Source organism: Heteronotia binoei, chromosome 7 (assembly GCF_032191835.1).
Source record: "Heteronotia binoei isolate CCM8104 ecotype False Entrance Well chromosome 7, APGP_CSIRO_Hbin_v1, whole genome shotgun sequence".
NCBI classification, from domain to species: Eukaryota; Metazoa; Chordata; class Lepidosauria; order Squamata; family Gekkonidae; genus Heteronotia; species Heteronotia binoei.
Genome location: NC_083229.1, coordinates 81,604,127 through 81,622,383, shown reverse-complemented (window position 1 = coordinate 81,622,383; position 18,257 = coordinate 81,604,127). Strand labels below are relative to the sequence as shown.

The 18,257-nt window shown below is 41.5% G+C and overlaps 1 protein-coding gene across 2 annotated transcripts in view; it reads right to left on the bottom strand.

Moving 5' to 3' along the window:
• ROCK1 (Rho associated coiled-coil containing protein kinase 1) overlaps positions 1–18,257 on the bottom strand; it is a 131,047-nt gene that overhangs the window by 16,348 nt on the left and 96,442 nt on the right. For both annotated transcript variants that reach the window (XM_060243924.1, XM_060243925.1), the window contains exons 23-29: positions 17,250–17,415; positions 15,331–15,424; positions 13,152–13,240; positions 9,661–9,849; positions 8,631–8,796; positions 3,634–3,704; positions 1,464–1,552 (exon numbers count right to left, since the gene is read on the bottom strand). In XM_060243924.1, the coding sequence (XP_060099907.1) occupies positions 1,464–1,552; positions 3,634–3,704; positions 8,631–8,796; positions 9,661–9,849; positions 13,152–13,240; positions 15,331–15,424; positions 17,250–17,415 (864 nt within the window). The remainder of the gene's footprint in view (positions 1–1,463; positions 1,553–3,633; positions 3,705–8,630; positions 8,797–9,660; positions 9,850–13,151; positions 13,241–15,330; positions 15,425–17,249; positions 17,416–18,257) is intronic.

Sequence of the window (18,257 nt, the reverse complement as noted above, 5' to 3'; positions counted from 1 at the left end):
GTAACAAATTCTCATGCAGTGTTCTAAAATTTACTAGTCACTAATTTACTAGAAACAACCACCGCCATGGCACACAGTGATATGGATAATACATGACTTATATGAGTAATGAGTGCATGATAATTGCTATAATTGTTCTGCCTTACACAGATTTTAGGATGAATCTGCCACTTGTGAAAGCAGGGGCAGCACTTGGAGGATGATGCTCTATGCATGTATAATCAGCCTAAGCTGAAGTGTGTGCAAGTTCACATACACATTCAACATCTAGGAAGCACAAATACTTCTACTATCCACTATGCCTGAAACCACTACCCTACTCCTAACTGACCAGATGCCATAGATATATTTTTTAATATAGGAGAGGAATATCTGAATTCAGCCCCAATCAGCTAGGAAAACAAGAGTGGCCCAATAAGGAAACAAACATTTTACCCAAAGTATCAGGCACAGCCAGACATTTCCCCACCAAGGTAGCTGTTACAGGCTCTTAATCCAGGGTTCTTCAACATATTGCTCCATGAGTACCATGGAGACTGTAGGCACGTTCCCAGGCACCTGCCATGAGGTTCAGGAAAGTAGCCAGAGGAACTGTGAAGACTCAATCAGTAAGTGGCTGGCTTCATATAAATAAAGGGGCTTTTCACTTGGATCCTGCCTACTACTGAGAGGAAAGATACAGGATCCTGTAAATATGACCAAAAAACAGCTGAGAGGGCTGGGGAGAACCAGAGCAGTGGATGACACCCCACCCTCCATGATCATTTTCTCTTTTTTATTCTCCCTTTCCCCATTAGTTATCTTCTTCCATATGTGTGTGTTTGTATTTCCTACACCTCTTCCTCTTCTGGATGTATTCTTGGAGAGGCTTCCTGTGGCAGCTATTTTGCAGTGAAGCCTACCACCCAGTCTCAAAACTGCAAAGGTGGCTGTAGGCTCAAAAATGCTGGGGATCCTGCTATAATCCATCTTTTGATGCAACTTTCCACCAATTAAACAATAATTTTAAATCTTCAGATTGAACCACAGATCTTAGTTACCATGGCCTAGGTTTCAGATTTTGATTGTGTAAAAGCATTTTTAAACACTGTTTAAAAACACATTTTTAAAATGACCAATAGAGCCATAAAGTTTTGGGTTTGTTTCCCACTAAGAGAGAGAGGAGAATCAAAGTTCTCTTTGATTTCCTTTTTATTGGATTGAGTCATGCTTTGGTGTCAAAGCAGAATTTTTGTATCAGTGTGTAAAAATTGCCATCATTATGTATTTTGTTAAATTCTGGCCCAATAATAACTATTATTTTAAAACTTTCAGTCAGAATTAATTTAACTGTGGATTCTGAGACATAGCTGAAAATTCAATCTTCCGTGGTCTGATTCATATTTTCAGATCTACTCTTTTCATACTTATAAAAACTATAACATGCTGCTGATTAATTTCAAACCAAAATTAGAAGAACGTACTCTATATCTAATACCATGGATGGATTAGATTGTTCTTTATCCTGTTCATCATTATAGAACAAAATTTTTCTGCTGCTTATCACAACATACTGAAAAAAACAGAAAGGAAAAAAACTATTAAGACATATATTCTTAAGGCATGCATTCTTAAGACATACGTTCTTAAGCCATTTCTACCCAACTTCCACTCCTTTGCTCACTCTGAAACTTTGTAAGTTAATTAAGGCAAAATCAATTAAGTAAATGTACCCCACTCTGTGAGTAGAGTACCATTAAGGACCATACAGTTCAAAAGGGAAGATCTATGAATCTTGAGGGGCAATCTGGAGACAAATGAGGAACAGTCATAATTTTAGGAAGCCCTTTCTCCTCACCTGCAATGAGACTTCTGACTGGCAGGGAGGAGAGATTTTTTTAATGCTCACATCACTCTGAAAATAATATCCCAGATCCTAGGATTTTCCCTCCAACCCTTAAACATTGTCACACTAAAATAAGGAACCTGCTAACGGTCAGTAAGCATGAGGAGTTGAAGTGAATGTATGTCTGAAATCTGCATATTATATGCATGTATCATAAATATATATTCTAATTACAAAGTGTGGCCTTATCTATGGATACTTAAAATCCACCATTTGGGGCCACACTGATAGAAGTTTTTCAGCAAATTTTGGGGGGAAATCTGAAAACTTTTTTAAATGGAGAAGGGATTTAAATCCCTCCAAAGACAAGAGCAATGTCTGTGAAAATGCAGACAAAGCTCCAACTTCTCTGCTATAGCTGGGCTGTTCAGGTGGTAGAGCTATGGTGAGATAGGGTTGGAGAGGAACCACCATGATTAAACTGAGATTGGGCAGCTGGAGGGGAGCAGCAGAAGTGAAGCTTGGTTTGGGCAGGCTAGGGAGAGTGGCAAAGTTGGGGTTGGGCAGATGGGAAGCCACCACTGTTGAGGTGGAGAAGCTGAGGGAAGCCATTGTCATGGTGAAGGTGAGACCAGGAGGATGGGAGGAGCAGGCCTGTAGCTATGGGGGGGCCTGGGCACTCTATCGGAAACCCCTTTTTCTCTGTAGGGCCCCTCTATTGGGAGGCACCTTTGCAGAGCTGACAGGAGCTTCAGGCCAGCTTGAACCCCCTTCAGCTTGCCACTGCCTCCCTGCCATCTGATTCCCTGGCCTGTTTCCGGCAGCTTCACTCTTAAGAAAAGTTGCGTCTCTTCCCTTGGCTCCTCCAGTCCCGCCAAGAGTCCACCCGCCCTGCTGCCCTTCTTTTCCTCCATCCCAATGAACCAGGTGGCTCTGTGGCCAGTGGGATTCGGCCAAACTTAAGCTTGGTCCGCCCAATGCCTGCTGATCATCTTGGAATCTGTGGCGGGCTCCTTTTAATTCAATTCTGCGCCACCTGATCCCAGCCGGCTGGAGCGCTGCCACTTCTCTTAGAAGCCTGCACCAATTACAAAGGTGTGAAAATGGACAGCTCTTCCAAGGTGGGGAGGAGAAGGAGGAGGCAGAGGCTGCGAGGGAAGAGAGGCCGGGCTGCTTGCAAATTGTGGGGCGAAGCCGTTTGCTTGCCAGAGTCAGTGCAAGCGCGCTTCGCTTGCAGCAGAGAAGCTGATGTGTTAGAACAGACGGGGAGGCTCTTTACTGGAGGGTTGCCAGTTGTCAGGTGTTCCCTGGAGAATTCCTGGGATTACAACAGATCTCCAGGTTACAGAGGTCGGTTCCCTTGGAGGAAATGGTTGCTTTGGAAGGTGGATTCTGTGGTGTTATACCCCAATGAAGCCTCTCCCTGTCCCCAAAACCCAAGCCACTGGAGGGAACCTCCCACAATTTTTTTTATCTTCCAGGCCCCTCCACCCAAAATTTTCTGGCTATAAGCCTGGGAAGGAGTAGTGTTTACTTGCCACATAAATTTGTTATACTTTACATTATCACACATTTATAGACAGAAACACTGGTTGAAGCCACAACAATCTTTTGCCCAGAGAAAATGTCGTCTTCTCCAATAAAGGCTGTTGTACATCTCATGCTACAGAACTACACTAGAAAAGTATAACTGAGAGCATCAATGTATTTGCCTGTTTCATGTCTTATGCAGGTAGACATATGCAAATTGATACAGAATTCATCCCAGTACTGGCTTATGTTTAAAAAGAAACAGAATTATTAAATACCTGTTTCTTCCATCCATGACGTTTTATATTTCCTTTGTTTGGTATGGAAAGCCAACCTTCCATTCTTGATTCTGTTGTTAGAATATTAAGTAGAATTTTAATCACAGAAAAACATTTTAGAAAAATTAAAGATGTTCATGCAGCCATTAGCAGTTACCACGTTGATAAAGCAGGAATACAAGGCACAGCTAAACAAAAACAAGATTGAAGCATTTATTCATGCTTGATCACAAGTTCACTTACTACAGCAATGCAGCTATTGCAGGATGTGCATCAAAGGGTTTGTTTTTTTTAAACTGCTAATATTCAATACAGTTTAAAGGGAAATGTCATGAAACACGCAGACACATTACTTGGGTCTGAAAACTGTTTCAGGATAAACAGTAATACCAAATATAATTTTTACACTGGGGTAGGAAGCAGATGAAATAAAAGGCATGAAAACAATAACTGAAAGTCACAGTTTACATGAAAGGAAGAAAGCAGGACAGCAAACAAAAGTACCCACATATCCCATTACTCACAGAAGGTAAGAATAGAAGATAAATAAATAAGGAATGCAGGAAGAATCAACTAGATATAAAAAGTGAGAGAGAAGCAGTTTATTCAGTTTTCAAATGACAGATTTTTAAAATCTGTGTTAAGATTCCTACATATTACTAAAATGGCAGAAGTTATTTGAACACTGATGAAAAACAATGCTTATGACACCAAAGTTTATTACACTTATAGCCAACTTATCAAACTGTTGAATCTGAGCTAATTATATAAATAAATACACCTTGTTCCCTAAATCCCAAGTTCTGATTACTGGTTCAGAACAAAAGGGTTTTAGATGACATTATGGTACACACTCTTGTTTCAAAACTAATCATGACTATCTGGAACAATTTTTGTGCACCTTATAACGAACAAACAGACAGGTCTAAGAGCTGCTGTGCTAAATCTGCAATGCAGCATAAAGCAAAATGTGAAGCTGAACAACCTTTTATAAGAAGGGAAAGAACTTATATGCACATCCCCCATGTTGTACTTCTCATTCAAACCCTTAAAGCTGTTACAGACATTTTCGTCCTATGGACTAAGCATTTACATGGCTGTTAATTACACTGGGAGAGCCCAGTGGCGCAGTGTTAAAGCTGCAGTACTGGAGTCCTAAGCTCTGCTCACGACCAGAGTTCGATCCCCGGCGGTAGATGGCTTTTCAGGTAGCTGGCTCGAGCTTTCCGTCCTTCCAAGGTCGGTAAAATGAGTACCCAGCTTGCTGGGGGGAAAGTGTAGATGACTGGGGAAGGCAATGGCAAATCACCCCGTAAAAAAGTCTGTTGTGAAAACATTGTGAAAGCAACATCACCCCAGAGTCGGAAACGACTAGTGCTTGCACAGGGGACTGCCTTTACTTTTTAATTACATTGGGTTCTGTAACAAGCTCCTCTCTGGAAATTTAAACTATAAGGCAGTGTAAAAACCACAGTTTCCTGTATTATGGCTTTGAAGAAACTAAGAACTAAGCACAAGAAAACTAAGAACTAAGCACAAAGAAACTACAGAGATCCCTTGCCAGAAAGAAGGAATGATGGGTAAAGCAAGCAACAGCATGTGTGTTGTTTAAAAAAAAATTAAAACTATATTTTTATATCACATTACATATATATATACAACTTCATATATATTTAATACATATATAACTTCATTATGAAGTTATAAATAACATATTGTGTTAGAACCCAATATTTCTGCTGTTGGAAAAATTGATGGACAATCATTTCTACTGACGGAAGACAATGAGATGAGATTTTTATTTGCCATCCCTGTGGCACCCCCCAACTGCTGAGGATTTTCTGTCCAACAGGAACTGAAGGGGGCAGGGGAAAAGTCATGATCTGCCAGTGGCAATTCTTCTGTCAGAAAAGATCTTTGGTGGTATCCAAGCCACTGTTTTTCCTTTATGTTCCGAATTTATGTAACAGTTTTAACATTTGCCCAAGTAAGCACATTTTAACTAATGCTGTCAACCAACTAGGGGATTATTAGATGATGCATTCTTTTGTAATTTCCTTACTGTTGAACATATGGAGTACAATCGTACATATTATCAAAACATCACAATGATGTTTTTTGAAATATATATTTTTATATATATATATATATATATATATATATATATATATATATATATATATATATATATATATATATATATATATATATATATATATATTTAGAAGGCAGTGCCATCTGTAACAAATTATTTTTTATCCCCTGCTACAACAATATACTAACATTATAATTAGAATAACAAAATATGCTGTCATTTTAAATAAATAAATTTAATTTGATTGATTGATCAAAAGGCATAGAATTGCCAGTCCATGGTTAAAAGTGTCTAGCAATATAAAGAACATGACACCAGATGTGTAGCATTATTTACATTACTAAGAATGTAAGGGCGATTCAGCTGGAATTTTCAAGTCTTTCAAGATAATCTGTAAACAGACAACTAAGGAAAAGATTTTACCCTTGTCAGAGGCCTTCTATAGCAGACACTAGAGATTACACATTCATGTTATTATACTGTTAGTCATATAAGACACTGTTAAGTTTTAAAAGCCTGCAGTGAAAATTGTGTAGTTTACAAATTTATATGAGGTAGCAGCAGTTCCCAACAGATAAGGTACAAAATAAAAATATAATCAGTAGTAATCAAAATTAACAGAACAGTGATGATAACAGCAGAGCTAAAGCTCTTCCATATACTGTATATACAAGGAATGCAAACTTTGTTTTAGAAAAATGATCTGACAGCACAATCCGGGGGGGGGGGGGGGGGGGCGGGGCAGAAAGTCTTTTGGAAGCAGACGAGCCGCTACGTGGGCGCAGGAAGGGTTTGCGTTCACGGCACTGCAGCAGTGAAGGGGAGTTACGTGGGCGGGGGAGCCACCCGAGCGCTGCTCCGCCCGAGACTAGCAGCGCCTGAGGGCTGCGCCTGAGTGTGGGCGGAAGTGAGGCAGAGCGCGGCGTTCAGGGGGAGGAGGGGGGGTTGGGGGCTCGGCCAGGCTTAGGCGGCGTCCTGAGCAGTTTGGGCCATGATATGCCCCCCCCGAGAGGTGCAACAACGTGCCTGCAAAAACAGCAGCGTGTCCCATAGGCACTCGTTGAAACCAAAAACAAAGGTCGCCTCCTCCGCTGCGGAAGCTCGCAAACCCCTTAGGGAGCAGCGTGATTGCCCCACCAATCCCTTCGGGCCCCGGCACCCAATCGCGGTTCCCTCCCTCCTAGAAATACTTCCGCTCTGCCTCGCACAACTCAGTTGTTAGGGAGAGGACTGCATGGTGGAAAGTTCTGCCGGCGAGCTCCCGGCCATACGGACTTAGAGTGAGGGACATTGGTGACGGGTTTTGTACTGTGCCGTAGCTTTGACAGTATCTTTGACTTACGCAGGGGAGAGCAAGGTCTCTCCCCTGGGGCTAACTGCTCTTGTTTCCAGGTCTCCACTGGTTCTGGGCTTGTGGAGGATCTGCAAGCGAGCGAGGACTGTCGCCCATGGCTGGGTTTCACTGTGCACCCCCACTATCCTCCCCCTCCCCTCGCTCTTGGCTGCGTCCCTGGCACGTGAACCAGGCAGGTGGCTCCAGCAGGGGGCATTTGCTGAGCCCACCCCCCTGTGCTGCTGCCTACTCCCTTCCCTTGGTCTACCCTCTGCCGCATTCCCAACCCCTGGAAGGGCACCGGGCGGGGGGGGGGGATGGCAGCTGCCCCAATGTGGGGAGGTGGGTCAGAGACTGTCCCCTTAAGAGAGTGCCTGGCGAAAACGCAGCCTGCTCTTCCAATTGCCGCCCCTGCAGGTGCTCTTGATCATTCTCTGTTTTGCAGGTGGAACTCCAACACAGAGGCTTCTGCATGTGTCGCTCCACTGCCCCTCCCACTCCCTCAGCTGTTTCTGCCTGCCATTCGGAATGGAGCCCCGCCCATGGCGAGACTGCCCAGCGTGCACCAGGGAAACTGTTGCACTCTGTTCCGGAAAAACAAAGTCTGAGCTGTGCCCTCTGTTGTCTCTCCTGCTTGGCATCTGCTGCACGTCCCTGGGGCAACCCCCCTCCGCCTCTGTCAGTGGCCTCTCTGAGGGAATGCCTGGGAAGGTGGGCAGACTTGGTTCTTGGGGGGGGGGAATGGGCTATGAGCCGCCACACTGCCTCCCGTGGAGCTGGACACAGGAGGAGGGGGTGCCACCCCTCAGCCTGTCCGGGCTGATGGCCTACCTGACCGCAGCAGGGAAACACCGGGAGGGGCAACTCCAGGTGGTGGTGGTGGTATCTTTTGGACTTGGGTCTGGCTGTTCCCAGACACACATTCCAGCCTCTGTCTAGGACAGGGAACTCCTGCACTTGGCACTTCCTGCTGGTCCGCACATGCCTCTGCCCACCAGCCTGCCACTGGCAGAGTCTCTGACAGCGGGAGGGAGTGGGGGGATTGACAGCCTCTCAGGCGCGGGCTTTCCGCCCCCTTGCCCAGTCACGTGCAACAGGCTGGCCAATCCTGTGGTCCCATGCGAGCCTGCGCCTCCCCTACCCCCGCCTCTGCAGCAGGACAGTGGCATGTGCCTGGGCGGAATCACCATGGTGACGGGTTCTCTCTCGCTTGTCGGGCCCCTCTTCTCTCTCCCAGCTTGGCGTAACTTCTCCCCTTTGGAAGCCAACGAGCGGCGCCGTAGATCCGCCCACGCCCAAGCGTCCAGCCACCATGTATGTCTGGATTGGGCTGCCCATAATCTAATTTTGAATTTTTCTCTGTAAAAAGAGCCTATATGGAATTTCACATCTTGCTTTAGGAATAAAAATCTTACATTGCATAATTCTCTTGCCATAGTCATCATAAAAGAAATTTAAAATATTCCAAATAATGTTTTTAAATGATTTGTTATTTTTAAAAAGCCAATACTTTGTACAAGTTTAAAGTAAAATGCATAGATGAAAAGGTAAAACATGTACAGCTCTTACCAAGAACGTTACCATCAGTTTCATCTGGCTGCAGGCTGGCCACACTAGTAGACTCCATGCCTTGTAGCAGGTCTGAAATTTTGCTACGCAGTTGTTCTATGTCACTCTCCTTACTATCCAGCTGCATCTGAAGTTCATTTCTGTATGTAGACTCTTCTACAAGTTGCTGTATTCGATAGAAAATATGAGAATACAGTAGTAACAATAATAGTCTCTTGTAGTAAGCATTTTGGTAATAATACATGTGGTACTCAAATTAAAATCATGAAACAAAATATTAATTACTTGCAAAATCAATTAAGAATTTAAAAAATTCAAAAAAAAATATCAAGATTAATAGCTTAATTCTTCTTAATCACACAAAGCCTGAAAGGAAGATTCTGTAATACTTAGTGAATCCTTTTATCAGCAGAGTGACATGGTATGACAACCTAGCCCATTTCTCCGGCCCTTAGGCAAGATTTTTCCTCTGTTTTCCTCTCCCTTCCTAACTGAGCAACCTATTTATCAATTTTCTTCTTTTCTATAGAAATATGGCTGTCCCACCCTGTCAAAATATGAAATTTTGCTACTGGCTCAGCCCAGGAAGCTGAAGGAAGGGTCAAGTTCATCCTTTTAACTTAAACTATTAAAATGGCACTCAGGAGGTTTCTAAAAGTTTAAAAATAACAAAATATTTTATTCAAAGGAGAGGGGAAAGGTCAGCTGAAATGAGAGGTTAAATTTCTGAGACAAATCAATATAGGCACTGACTACAATTCATATATTTCAAGCAATTGAGAGTTTCTTAACCTTATAACAGTGACTTGAAATCTTTAAGATAAGAGCCTTTGTTTCAGTGTTTCCCAAATACTCCAGTATACTTCCTTGAGCATATTTGGCTCTTTGGTTTCCAGAAAGCAGGGATTCTCTGTCTAGTACCCAACAGTTCTCTGATCCTCAGATAAAAACCACTGTATTGTAGCCATTATTGTAACAGCCCTACAAATATAACTAAACAATACAACATAATTTAATCAAGAAATCTTACCGCTTGCATTTCATTAAGCTCCTTCTGGTATTTTATCACCATTTGATTAAATTTCTCCTTTTCTTGGTTAAGTTCCAGCTGTAATTTTCTGTTTTCTTTCTCTTTTTTCTTGAAATCCTGCATGTTTACTTTCTTTCTATCCAATTTAAAATCTTTCCGATTCATAATCTCTGCTAGTTTGTTTACAGCCTGTATTAAGATAAGCAAAATCATACAGATTTAAATTTATAAAAAGAAATAAATTTATATAGTAGACTTTCATTTTTCATAAATTATTGAATAACTTGCTGAATATTGCTTTTTTGTCTACTTGGTAGCAGAGCAGAACATAAATGCCAATATTTTAGTTTTCTCTGTGCTTTACATAGAACTTCCATTAGAAATTACTCTATTAAAATATTTAAACTGATTTTTTTTCTATTCTTCCATGCAATGCACAAGTCCTTCTTCCTCTTCTGCAACTTTACCTTATGAGGAAGGCACAGTTGAGGAACAGTGATTGAACCCATGTCACCAGGAGAATTTCATAGCCAAGCACAGATTTGAATTCATATCCCTCCAGACCTAGCCCAATATAGTAACTACTGCAGTACAGTGTCAGTAAAAATTCCATAAAATATGAGCATTTAAAGAACATGAATCACAATAGCAGCTGCTGCTACTGAAATAGTCCTAACAAACAAACAAACAAAAAGCTCAAAGTACAAAATCACTAAGACTTCAGAACAATAAATCACTAATGCACTAAGACTTCAGAACAATAAAAAATAATGTAATATCGTAGGCAGGCCTGTAGGCAGTGTGAGGCAAAGCAGATGGCGCCCCCTATCAATTTTCCGATGCCCCCTATCATTTTACTGTTCCCATGCCCATATCGTTCACTCATGGGCACCTCGCAGGTCACGTGGAACTTCTCCCGCTTGTCACTGGGGAACAGGAGAAGACAGCAGCTGGCAAGATGTAAATATTTTACTGTACGTCATGTGTTATGAGCCACCCTGAGCCTGCTTCAGTGAGGAGGGTGGGATATAAATCCAAAATAATAAATAAATAAATAAATAAATAAATAAATAAATAAATAAATAAATAAATAAATAAATAAATGCATGAATGAATGAATGGTTGAGGGAAGAAGGCTCAGCAAGGAGGTTGGAGGAAGCCAGCCCCTGGTGCCACCCCACCCCCACCTAGTAGAGGCTCACATTGCAAGCCCCAGGCTCCCCAAGGCCTCCACCCCCTTGCCAGACTAGAGGCAGGCAGGCAGATCAGACTTGCAGAGGGCTCTGGGCTTGCTTTGTGCTGTGGGATGTGTCCAGGCACCAAGAGGTGAGAGAAGAAAGCAGCCGGCAAGAACCAGCTTCCAGACACAGTGCTGGGTGCTTCCACTGAGTCCTACATTCTGTGGGTCGCAGCAGGCAGAAGGGATACCAGCTGAGCATGGTGTGGGGGACAAGCAGGTGGTCAGAATGCTTGAGGATTGGGGGAGACAGGAAGATGGGGGGATCATAGAATAGCTCCAGCTCCCATCCCTTTGAAAGATCCAGAGGGAATTCTCAGAGTTGTTCAAGAGATCTGCTCTGCTGGTGATTTCTGATTTCATTTTGTGACGTCAGGCCCCGCCCCCCCCCCACAGAAAAATGCCTAGGGCTGAGACCTAGTATAATAGGATTTTGAACATGAGCCCAGATGGATCAGACCAATGGTCCATCTAGTCCAGCATCCTGTCTCACACAGTGGTCAACCAGTTCCTCTAGAGGGCCAACAACAGGGCACAGAGGCCAAGGGCATCCTCTGTTGTTGCCTCCCGGCACTGGGGTTCAGAGTTTTCTGCCTCTGAACATTGAGGTTCCCTTTAGCCACTATGGCTAGTAGCCACTATCTTCCATGAATCTTTCTAACCTCTTTTTGAAATTGTCTATGCCTGCAGCCATCACTACATACTCTGGCAGTAAAATCCACATTTTAATAACTCGCTGTGTAAGGAAACAATTCCTTTAGTCCGTCCTGCACCTACAACCCAGCAGCTTCATCAGATGCCCTTGAATTCTAGTGTTTTGGGAGAGAGAGAAAAAGTTCTGCTTGTCAACTCTCTGCACCCCATGCACAATTTTACAAACCTCTATCATGCCCCTTTTAACAAATTCCCTCTTAAAGTATGTAATGCTGCCTCCAGGAATTTAATTCCAAACACTTTATCATTCCCCACTGAATTATACCCAAGCTCTAAGGCTTTTTCATTGGACTATGTGGCCCTGAGGATGAGTCTCTTATGTTATTAAAATCATAGGACTCCTGGTTAATTTAAAACAAAATAAAGCTTTATTTGTACAATAAGTGTACTGATTTCAAGATGTTCACAGTTTAATTCTTCAGTAAATAATGACAATTTATGATTGAGGTGTTACACTCTATCTAGCCCCTCATATGTCCTCTAAAGTATTTATTTTTCTTCCTTAGAATTTTAATGCTTTTCATAGCACTATACAGAATTCTAATCAGAAGACTGCTTCTCAGACTCTGTAGACTGCTGACTGACCACGACTGACAGTTAATTGCTGTCACTCTTCTGAGAGTTCACTGCTGACTGACTTCTCTCTCTCTCTCTATGCATACTTCTTATCTCTGCCCACACTCTCTCAGTCACCAACCAATCACCTCACTCACTCATTTCCCCTCTTTCCCCTCCCTTTCTCTACTGTAGCAATTAAAGGAACACAAATATATAAATTCAAATCATTACACCATCCTTTTAGTAATCTCTTTTCTAAACTGAAAAGTTCCAGACTCTTCAGCCTTTTCCACAAAGGGAAGGTGCTCCAACCCCTTCATCATCTTAGTTGCACTCTTCTGTACTTTTTTCAGCTCTAAAATGTCCTTTTTGAGATAAAATGTCTAGAACTGTGCACAGTATTCTATATGAGGTTGCACCATAGATCCATATAGGGACATTACACCACTACACCAAACTAGAGCCAGTATAAAACCAACTCTTCTTCATAATAATAATATTGTCATTTTATTTTCAGTCACTTTCCTAATCATCTTCACATAGAGTTTACCTTTTTCACCGGTGCAGCACACTGGGCTGGCACTTTCATTGAGCTATCTACTATGAACCCATTGAGCTATCTACTGAGGGGCTAGATTGAGAGCCAAAACATAATATTGTCAGAATATTATAGGAATGTGAGAGACAGAAGCTGTCATAAAGTTGAGTTGGGAAGAGAAAGGAGGATTTGAGAGTGAGGAGTGTGTGAAAGGAAAAAGTGTGACACCTCAATCATAAGTTATTATTATGAGCTATCTACTATGAACCAAGAACTTTCCCCCTCTCTGTCTCAGCAAGTCCAGATCTCATTAGCCTATACCTGAAGTAGGGACTTTTTGTTCCAGTATGCATCATCTTATACTTATTGACATTGCTACAAAAAAATTAGGTATGGTGCACTAAACTGTGAACTTCAGTGTAGTAAGAAAATGAAAATAAATACCTGAGTTTTAAGGGTCCTTTCAGTGTTCAGGTTCTTTTCATACTGCATTTTAATGCTGTTAACTTCCTCCTCTTTCTTTAGCTTATAGTCTGTTAAAATATTAGGCAGTTTATGACATCAAATCAATTGCACTTTGTGTAATTTTTCCTTTCCTCTACCCTAAAATATTGCGCTGTAACGCATGAACCAATTTGATTACACTATCACACTGTAATCTAGAACAGACCAATTTTCCCATCTCCCTCTGACTGTTCCACTCCCTTCAACGGCTTTCAGCATTTCAAGGCCAATAAGTACTGTAAATCCTTAGCAGACCAGAGTTGCTTTTTTTGGGGGGGGGGGGAGGGGTTACCTTTTTTAAAGAAAAAATTACAATCTAGAATTTTCCATATACCTAGGACATTTCCTGAGTAGACAGATATTACACCTTGTCTCTAGATGTGCCCTTTTATCTTCTTTGTGCTATGTACTCAACCATGAAATCTGCATTAGAGAGAACAAACTGCAGTTCCACAAGGGGTTATGGGGAATTTGGAAATGTTTCTCAGATATGATACTCCCAAACTGTATAGGGCCTTAACAGTCAACATCAGCATGTTAAATTAGGACAGGAAGCAAACTGACAGGTCAGTACAGATGGCACAAGACTGAAGTGATATGGTTATGTCCCACTGCAGTTGATGTTGTGGCCACAGCCTTCTTATCAGCTGTAGTTTCTGAACAGTCTTCAATGGCAGTCTCACATACAGTGCACTGCAGTAATCTAATCTAGATGTTTATCAAGGTATGCAACACCATGGCAAGAACTTTCCTGCCTAGGAAGGGGTGCAGCTGGATCACCAGCTGAAGTTGGTTAAAGGCACTCCTGACCACCACTGCTATCTGTTTATCCAGCAGGAAACTTACACCCAGTAGCACCTCCCAAGCTACATATCTACTTCTTTAGGTGAGGTACACACCTATCCAAAACAGAAGACATCCCAGTTCCTGGTTCATACCTCCCTCTCATCAGCGGCACTTCTGTTTAATCAGGAATAAGTTTCATCTTGCTAGCCCTTATCCATCTTATTTTTTGTTTTATTCTGTAAACTCAACCCCTCCCCATTTTACTGTGAAAACTCAAACCCCATAATGCAACATTAAAATGAAGAAAAAAATTAAAGGGATATTATTTAACTATTTCTCTTAGCATTTTGACTCAACAAAGAGATTGGATACATTCAGATGTCATAAAATCTGTAATTAAACTTGACATTTGCCACTGCAACTATTGCAAATGAACTCTGTTGCAGTTGCATGCTACCTATCACTTCCTTCCATCTTTCACAACCAGAGACCAATTAAGTTCCCAAGTTTAATTTTAATTAAATAGAGACTTATACTTCGCCCTATCCTCCAAGGCGGGTTCAGGGAGGCTTACAGCATTAAAACATTACAATAACAATAAATAAAACATATCCAATTAGACACAAATTAAATCTCATAAACATAATACATAAAAGCAGAGGATCATAAGTTCAGTAAGTATTTAAACAAATTCAAATTCCTCATGATATCTGAGTGCTGGTACCTGGGTGAATTGGAGCTTTTAAGCCCCAATCCCTACCCTATCCCAGTGACTTTAAATCTTCAATTAATTCCAATTCAGAATTCTGAAGTGTAGAGGGCAAGCTAAGTCCAATTCACACAGAAATCAGACATTACAGAGAACTGGAAGTTTTTCAAGGCTTCTCATATCTGGAAGCCTGAATAATGATCTATGAACAAGAGGCAGAGAGAAGAGCAAGGGGAGTGGACAACCAACCACGTCCCCATTCACCAGCTTGTCGTGGCAACTGAATGCCACTATCACAGCACACTACATCTATGACCCAAACTCTTAATTACTTTGTTTACTTGCTTTTAACTCACAAGTTCTAACAGAACCAAAATCTTTAAAATCTTCAGGGGACTCAATCCTTTTTTCAACACTGGAGCATCAAACACTGCTAACAAAGCAACTCCTAAAAATATTCCATGCGCATTTGGAATGAAACTGCTGCTTTGGGAACCCTATCTGGGTAAAAAGGCAGCACAGAAATGTTTCAAATAATAAATACACTGAAAATATGTCAAGGACCTAATTGTATTTGCTGATCTCATATCTAAAGAATCCATCAAAATTGAAAACACAACATACCTTCTTCTACTTTCTTAATCTTTTCTTTGAGTTCAGCATTTTCTTTGGTTAAAAATGCAACATCTTTAGTCAGTGCATTGTTTGTTTCTTCAAGCTAAACAAAATAAATTATTTGTGTTAGATTCTGAAATATGAACCTGAAGCTGGAGTGCAAGATTTTGTACAATGTGTATGTGCTCTTTGTTGCCTTTGAAATACAGAACAATGAAAAACACAGTGCTACCTTTAACTGTTATTCTTCAAGTAGTCATCTGTGCATTGATATTGATGAGCTCTGTGTCTGTGCAGAGCCATAATTTGGAAACTTTGCCCCTAAAGAAGAAAACTTACCTTCATGGAACTGCAGAAATTGCTGGTTGGACCATAAGGCACAAAGCCTGCTAGCTCCCCTCCCCTTACTGAAGATACAGAAGCCAAAAATGTCACTTTAAAGGGGAAGGAGAAACAAGTCACAGGTGGTTCTTGTTTTAAAAGACTTGTCCATGAGTTCAATGATGATCCAAGCACATCTGCTGTAACAGTGAGGTTCTCCAAAAGCAATCTAATATCCTCCATAGGGAGAGACCTAGAGGTAATAAACCACATTCGATGGTGGGCAGGTCTTTTTCAGGGCCATAAAATCGGAAAGAAAAGAGCTCTCCTGCTGCTCCAAAGCAATATACTGAGGAATTCTGACCAGAATATGAAGAAGCATGAGTGACAGACAGCATTGGTGGCAGACCAACTCACTTAGCAGGTACTAGAAAGAGTAGAAAGCAGTGGTAAACTGGGGGGAGAGGTCTATAACTAGAGTCTAAACTACCAGAAGTAGCAATTAAGGTGACAAAGTTTCTAAAGGCAATGACCTTGTCTGAAAAGGCTTTGATACCGTTGCTGATGGCTGCAGCACTAGAACCATGGGTACCTGAACAGGCAAAGACAGATGGAGTACCATCAGTCCACAGAAGGAAACACACTGCCTCAAGTAACATGACGGGCACTAACCATATGAACTATAGTATAGTCGGTCAGTTCCTGGTAATAATTCTGGTGAAAACCAGAATCTAGCCAAAACCTACTGTAAGTTGTATGGGAGTGCAGCTAAATCAGGACCAACAACCCAGAATATGGAATGGGATCAACAGCCAGATATTTTGAGAGATGACTTGTACAGGAGTTCATGCCCAGGGATTTGCACCAATGAGACTGGGACCAAGAGTCATGAGAAGAGGATCTGAATTCTCACAGTAGCGAGATGAAGGTGGCAACCAATACTAGAGAAAGTAAGGCAACAGAACCAAAGGGGGAAGCAGCCTAAGTGGTGAGTCCTCAATATTCCTTCTAACACCGCATTGATGAGTACTGGGGAGGATTCGTGCACTGGTGAAAAACCACGCAAAATTCTTGCAAACTAAGCCTCTATGTCTGGCTTGGATATTGGTGGAGAAGTAGAAGCAGTGGAGTGATGGAAAGTACTGAAACCAAAACTCTTGACACAGGAGAAGGAGATGACAACTGGGCTGTCTATCTATGATGTTTCAGCTTCTTCATCCTGGTTGGTAATTGGGATTGATCCTTCCTGAACCACCTTACAAGAGATACTTTGGCCTGCAGCAAGGAAGGCCTTGAGACAGAGACTGTGTCAAGAGTCAGATGGAATGGGAACAGTTTTCAACAGTAGCAGCTATATTCCACATTTTTTCAGAAGCCACGAGCCCTTTTTCCCCACAGAGTAGCCCACAAATGAAAGGCAACATTGACTAAGTCCCTAACCCAAATGTTTAGGGATTCTTATGCTTGAAAAGAATCTATAAAGACAACCTGAGCAACATTTTCATACTTGGAATACTATTATGAAATATATGTAAAATATAAAGTTGGCATGCATCAAACTGACATTAGGATAAATAAGTTATATCACTGTTATGACAGTAACTTACCCGGCTTACAATATTGTCTCTGTCTGTAATTTCTTGTCTGTTTCGTGATGCTGCTTTTTTGCTCTCTTGTGTAAGTTCAAAATATTGTTCTTCGAGGAGAGCACGGGCCAATTGCTCAGACTCAGCTTTTGTCTCAGCCAGATCCAGCTGGGCAGCAAGCGTTTCTCTACAACAAACAGTCAATACTTTTTATCAAACTATAAGATGACTTTCAGTGTTTTAAGAACTAAATATAATCCTATTGTGCCTTTTTAATTAACCAATTTTACAAAGAAAAACTTATCTGATTTAGGAAATATACTATTAAACTTAAAGAAAAAAGCCTGAAGTTACAAATGGGAATGAGAAAGTGATTCTGCAGTTTTAGTCTCATTTCTGATGTAAATGTTTTTATCTTTCTATACTTAAACCAATTACTTACTTTCAGAATGTAAGCATGTACTCATATAAGGAAAGTATTTTAGTGTTGCTCTGTTCTACTTGCGATGCATCCTCATGTCATTGGATATTGCCTTCTGTTACAGTATGAAAATCATTTGCAACTGGACTACCATCTACACACACACACAAATCCAGCTGCAATGATTGCCATAGTGCAACTGATATTCACTGATGTGTAGTAGCTTTGGAACACAGGAATGAATATTTAATTTTTACATAAACAGAATTTGCACCTCTATCTACTACATGTCAGATTTTACTATTAACTATTTTTATATTACATGTACAGGTGTGCACTCATCTTTTCACTGTGTATATATTTAAAATACAACATTAATCCTCAAACTGAGAGCCAGTTAAGTGTGTGGACTCTTATTTGGGAGAACTGGGTATGGCTGACCCAAGGCCATTCCAGCTCCACTTGCAGCTGCTGGAATGGCCTTGGGTCAACCATAGCTCTCGCAGAGCTGTCCTTGAAAGGGCAGCTTCTGTGAGAGCTCTCTCAGCCCCATCCACCTCACAGGGTGTCTGTTGTGGGGGAGGATGGTAAAGGAGATTGTAAACTGC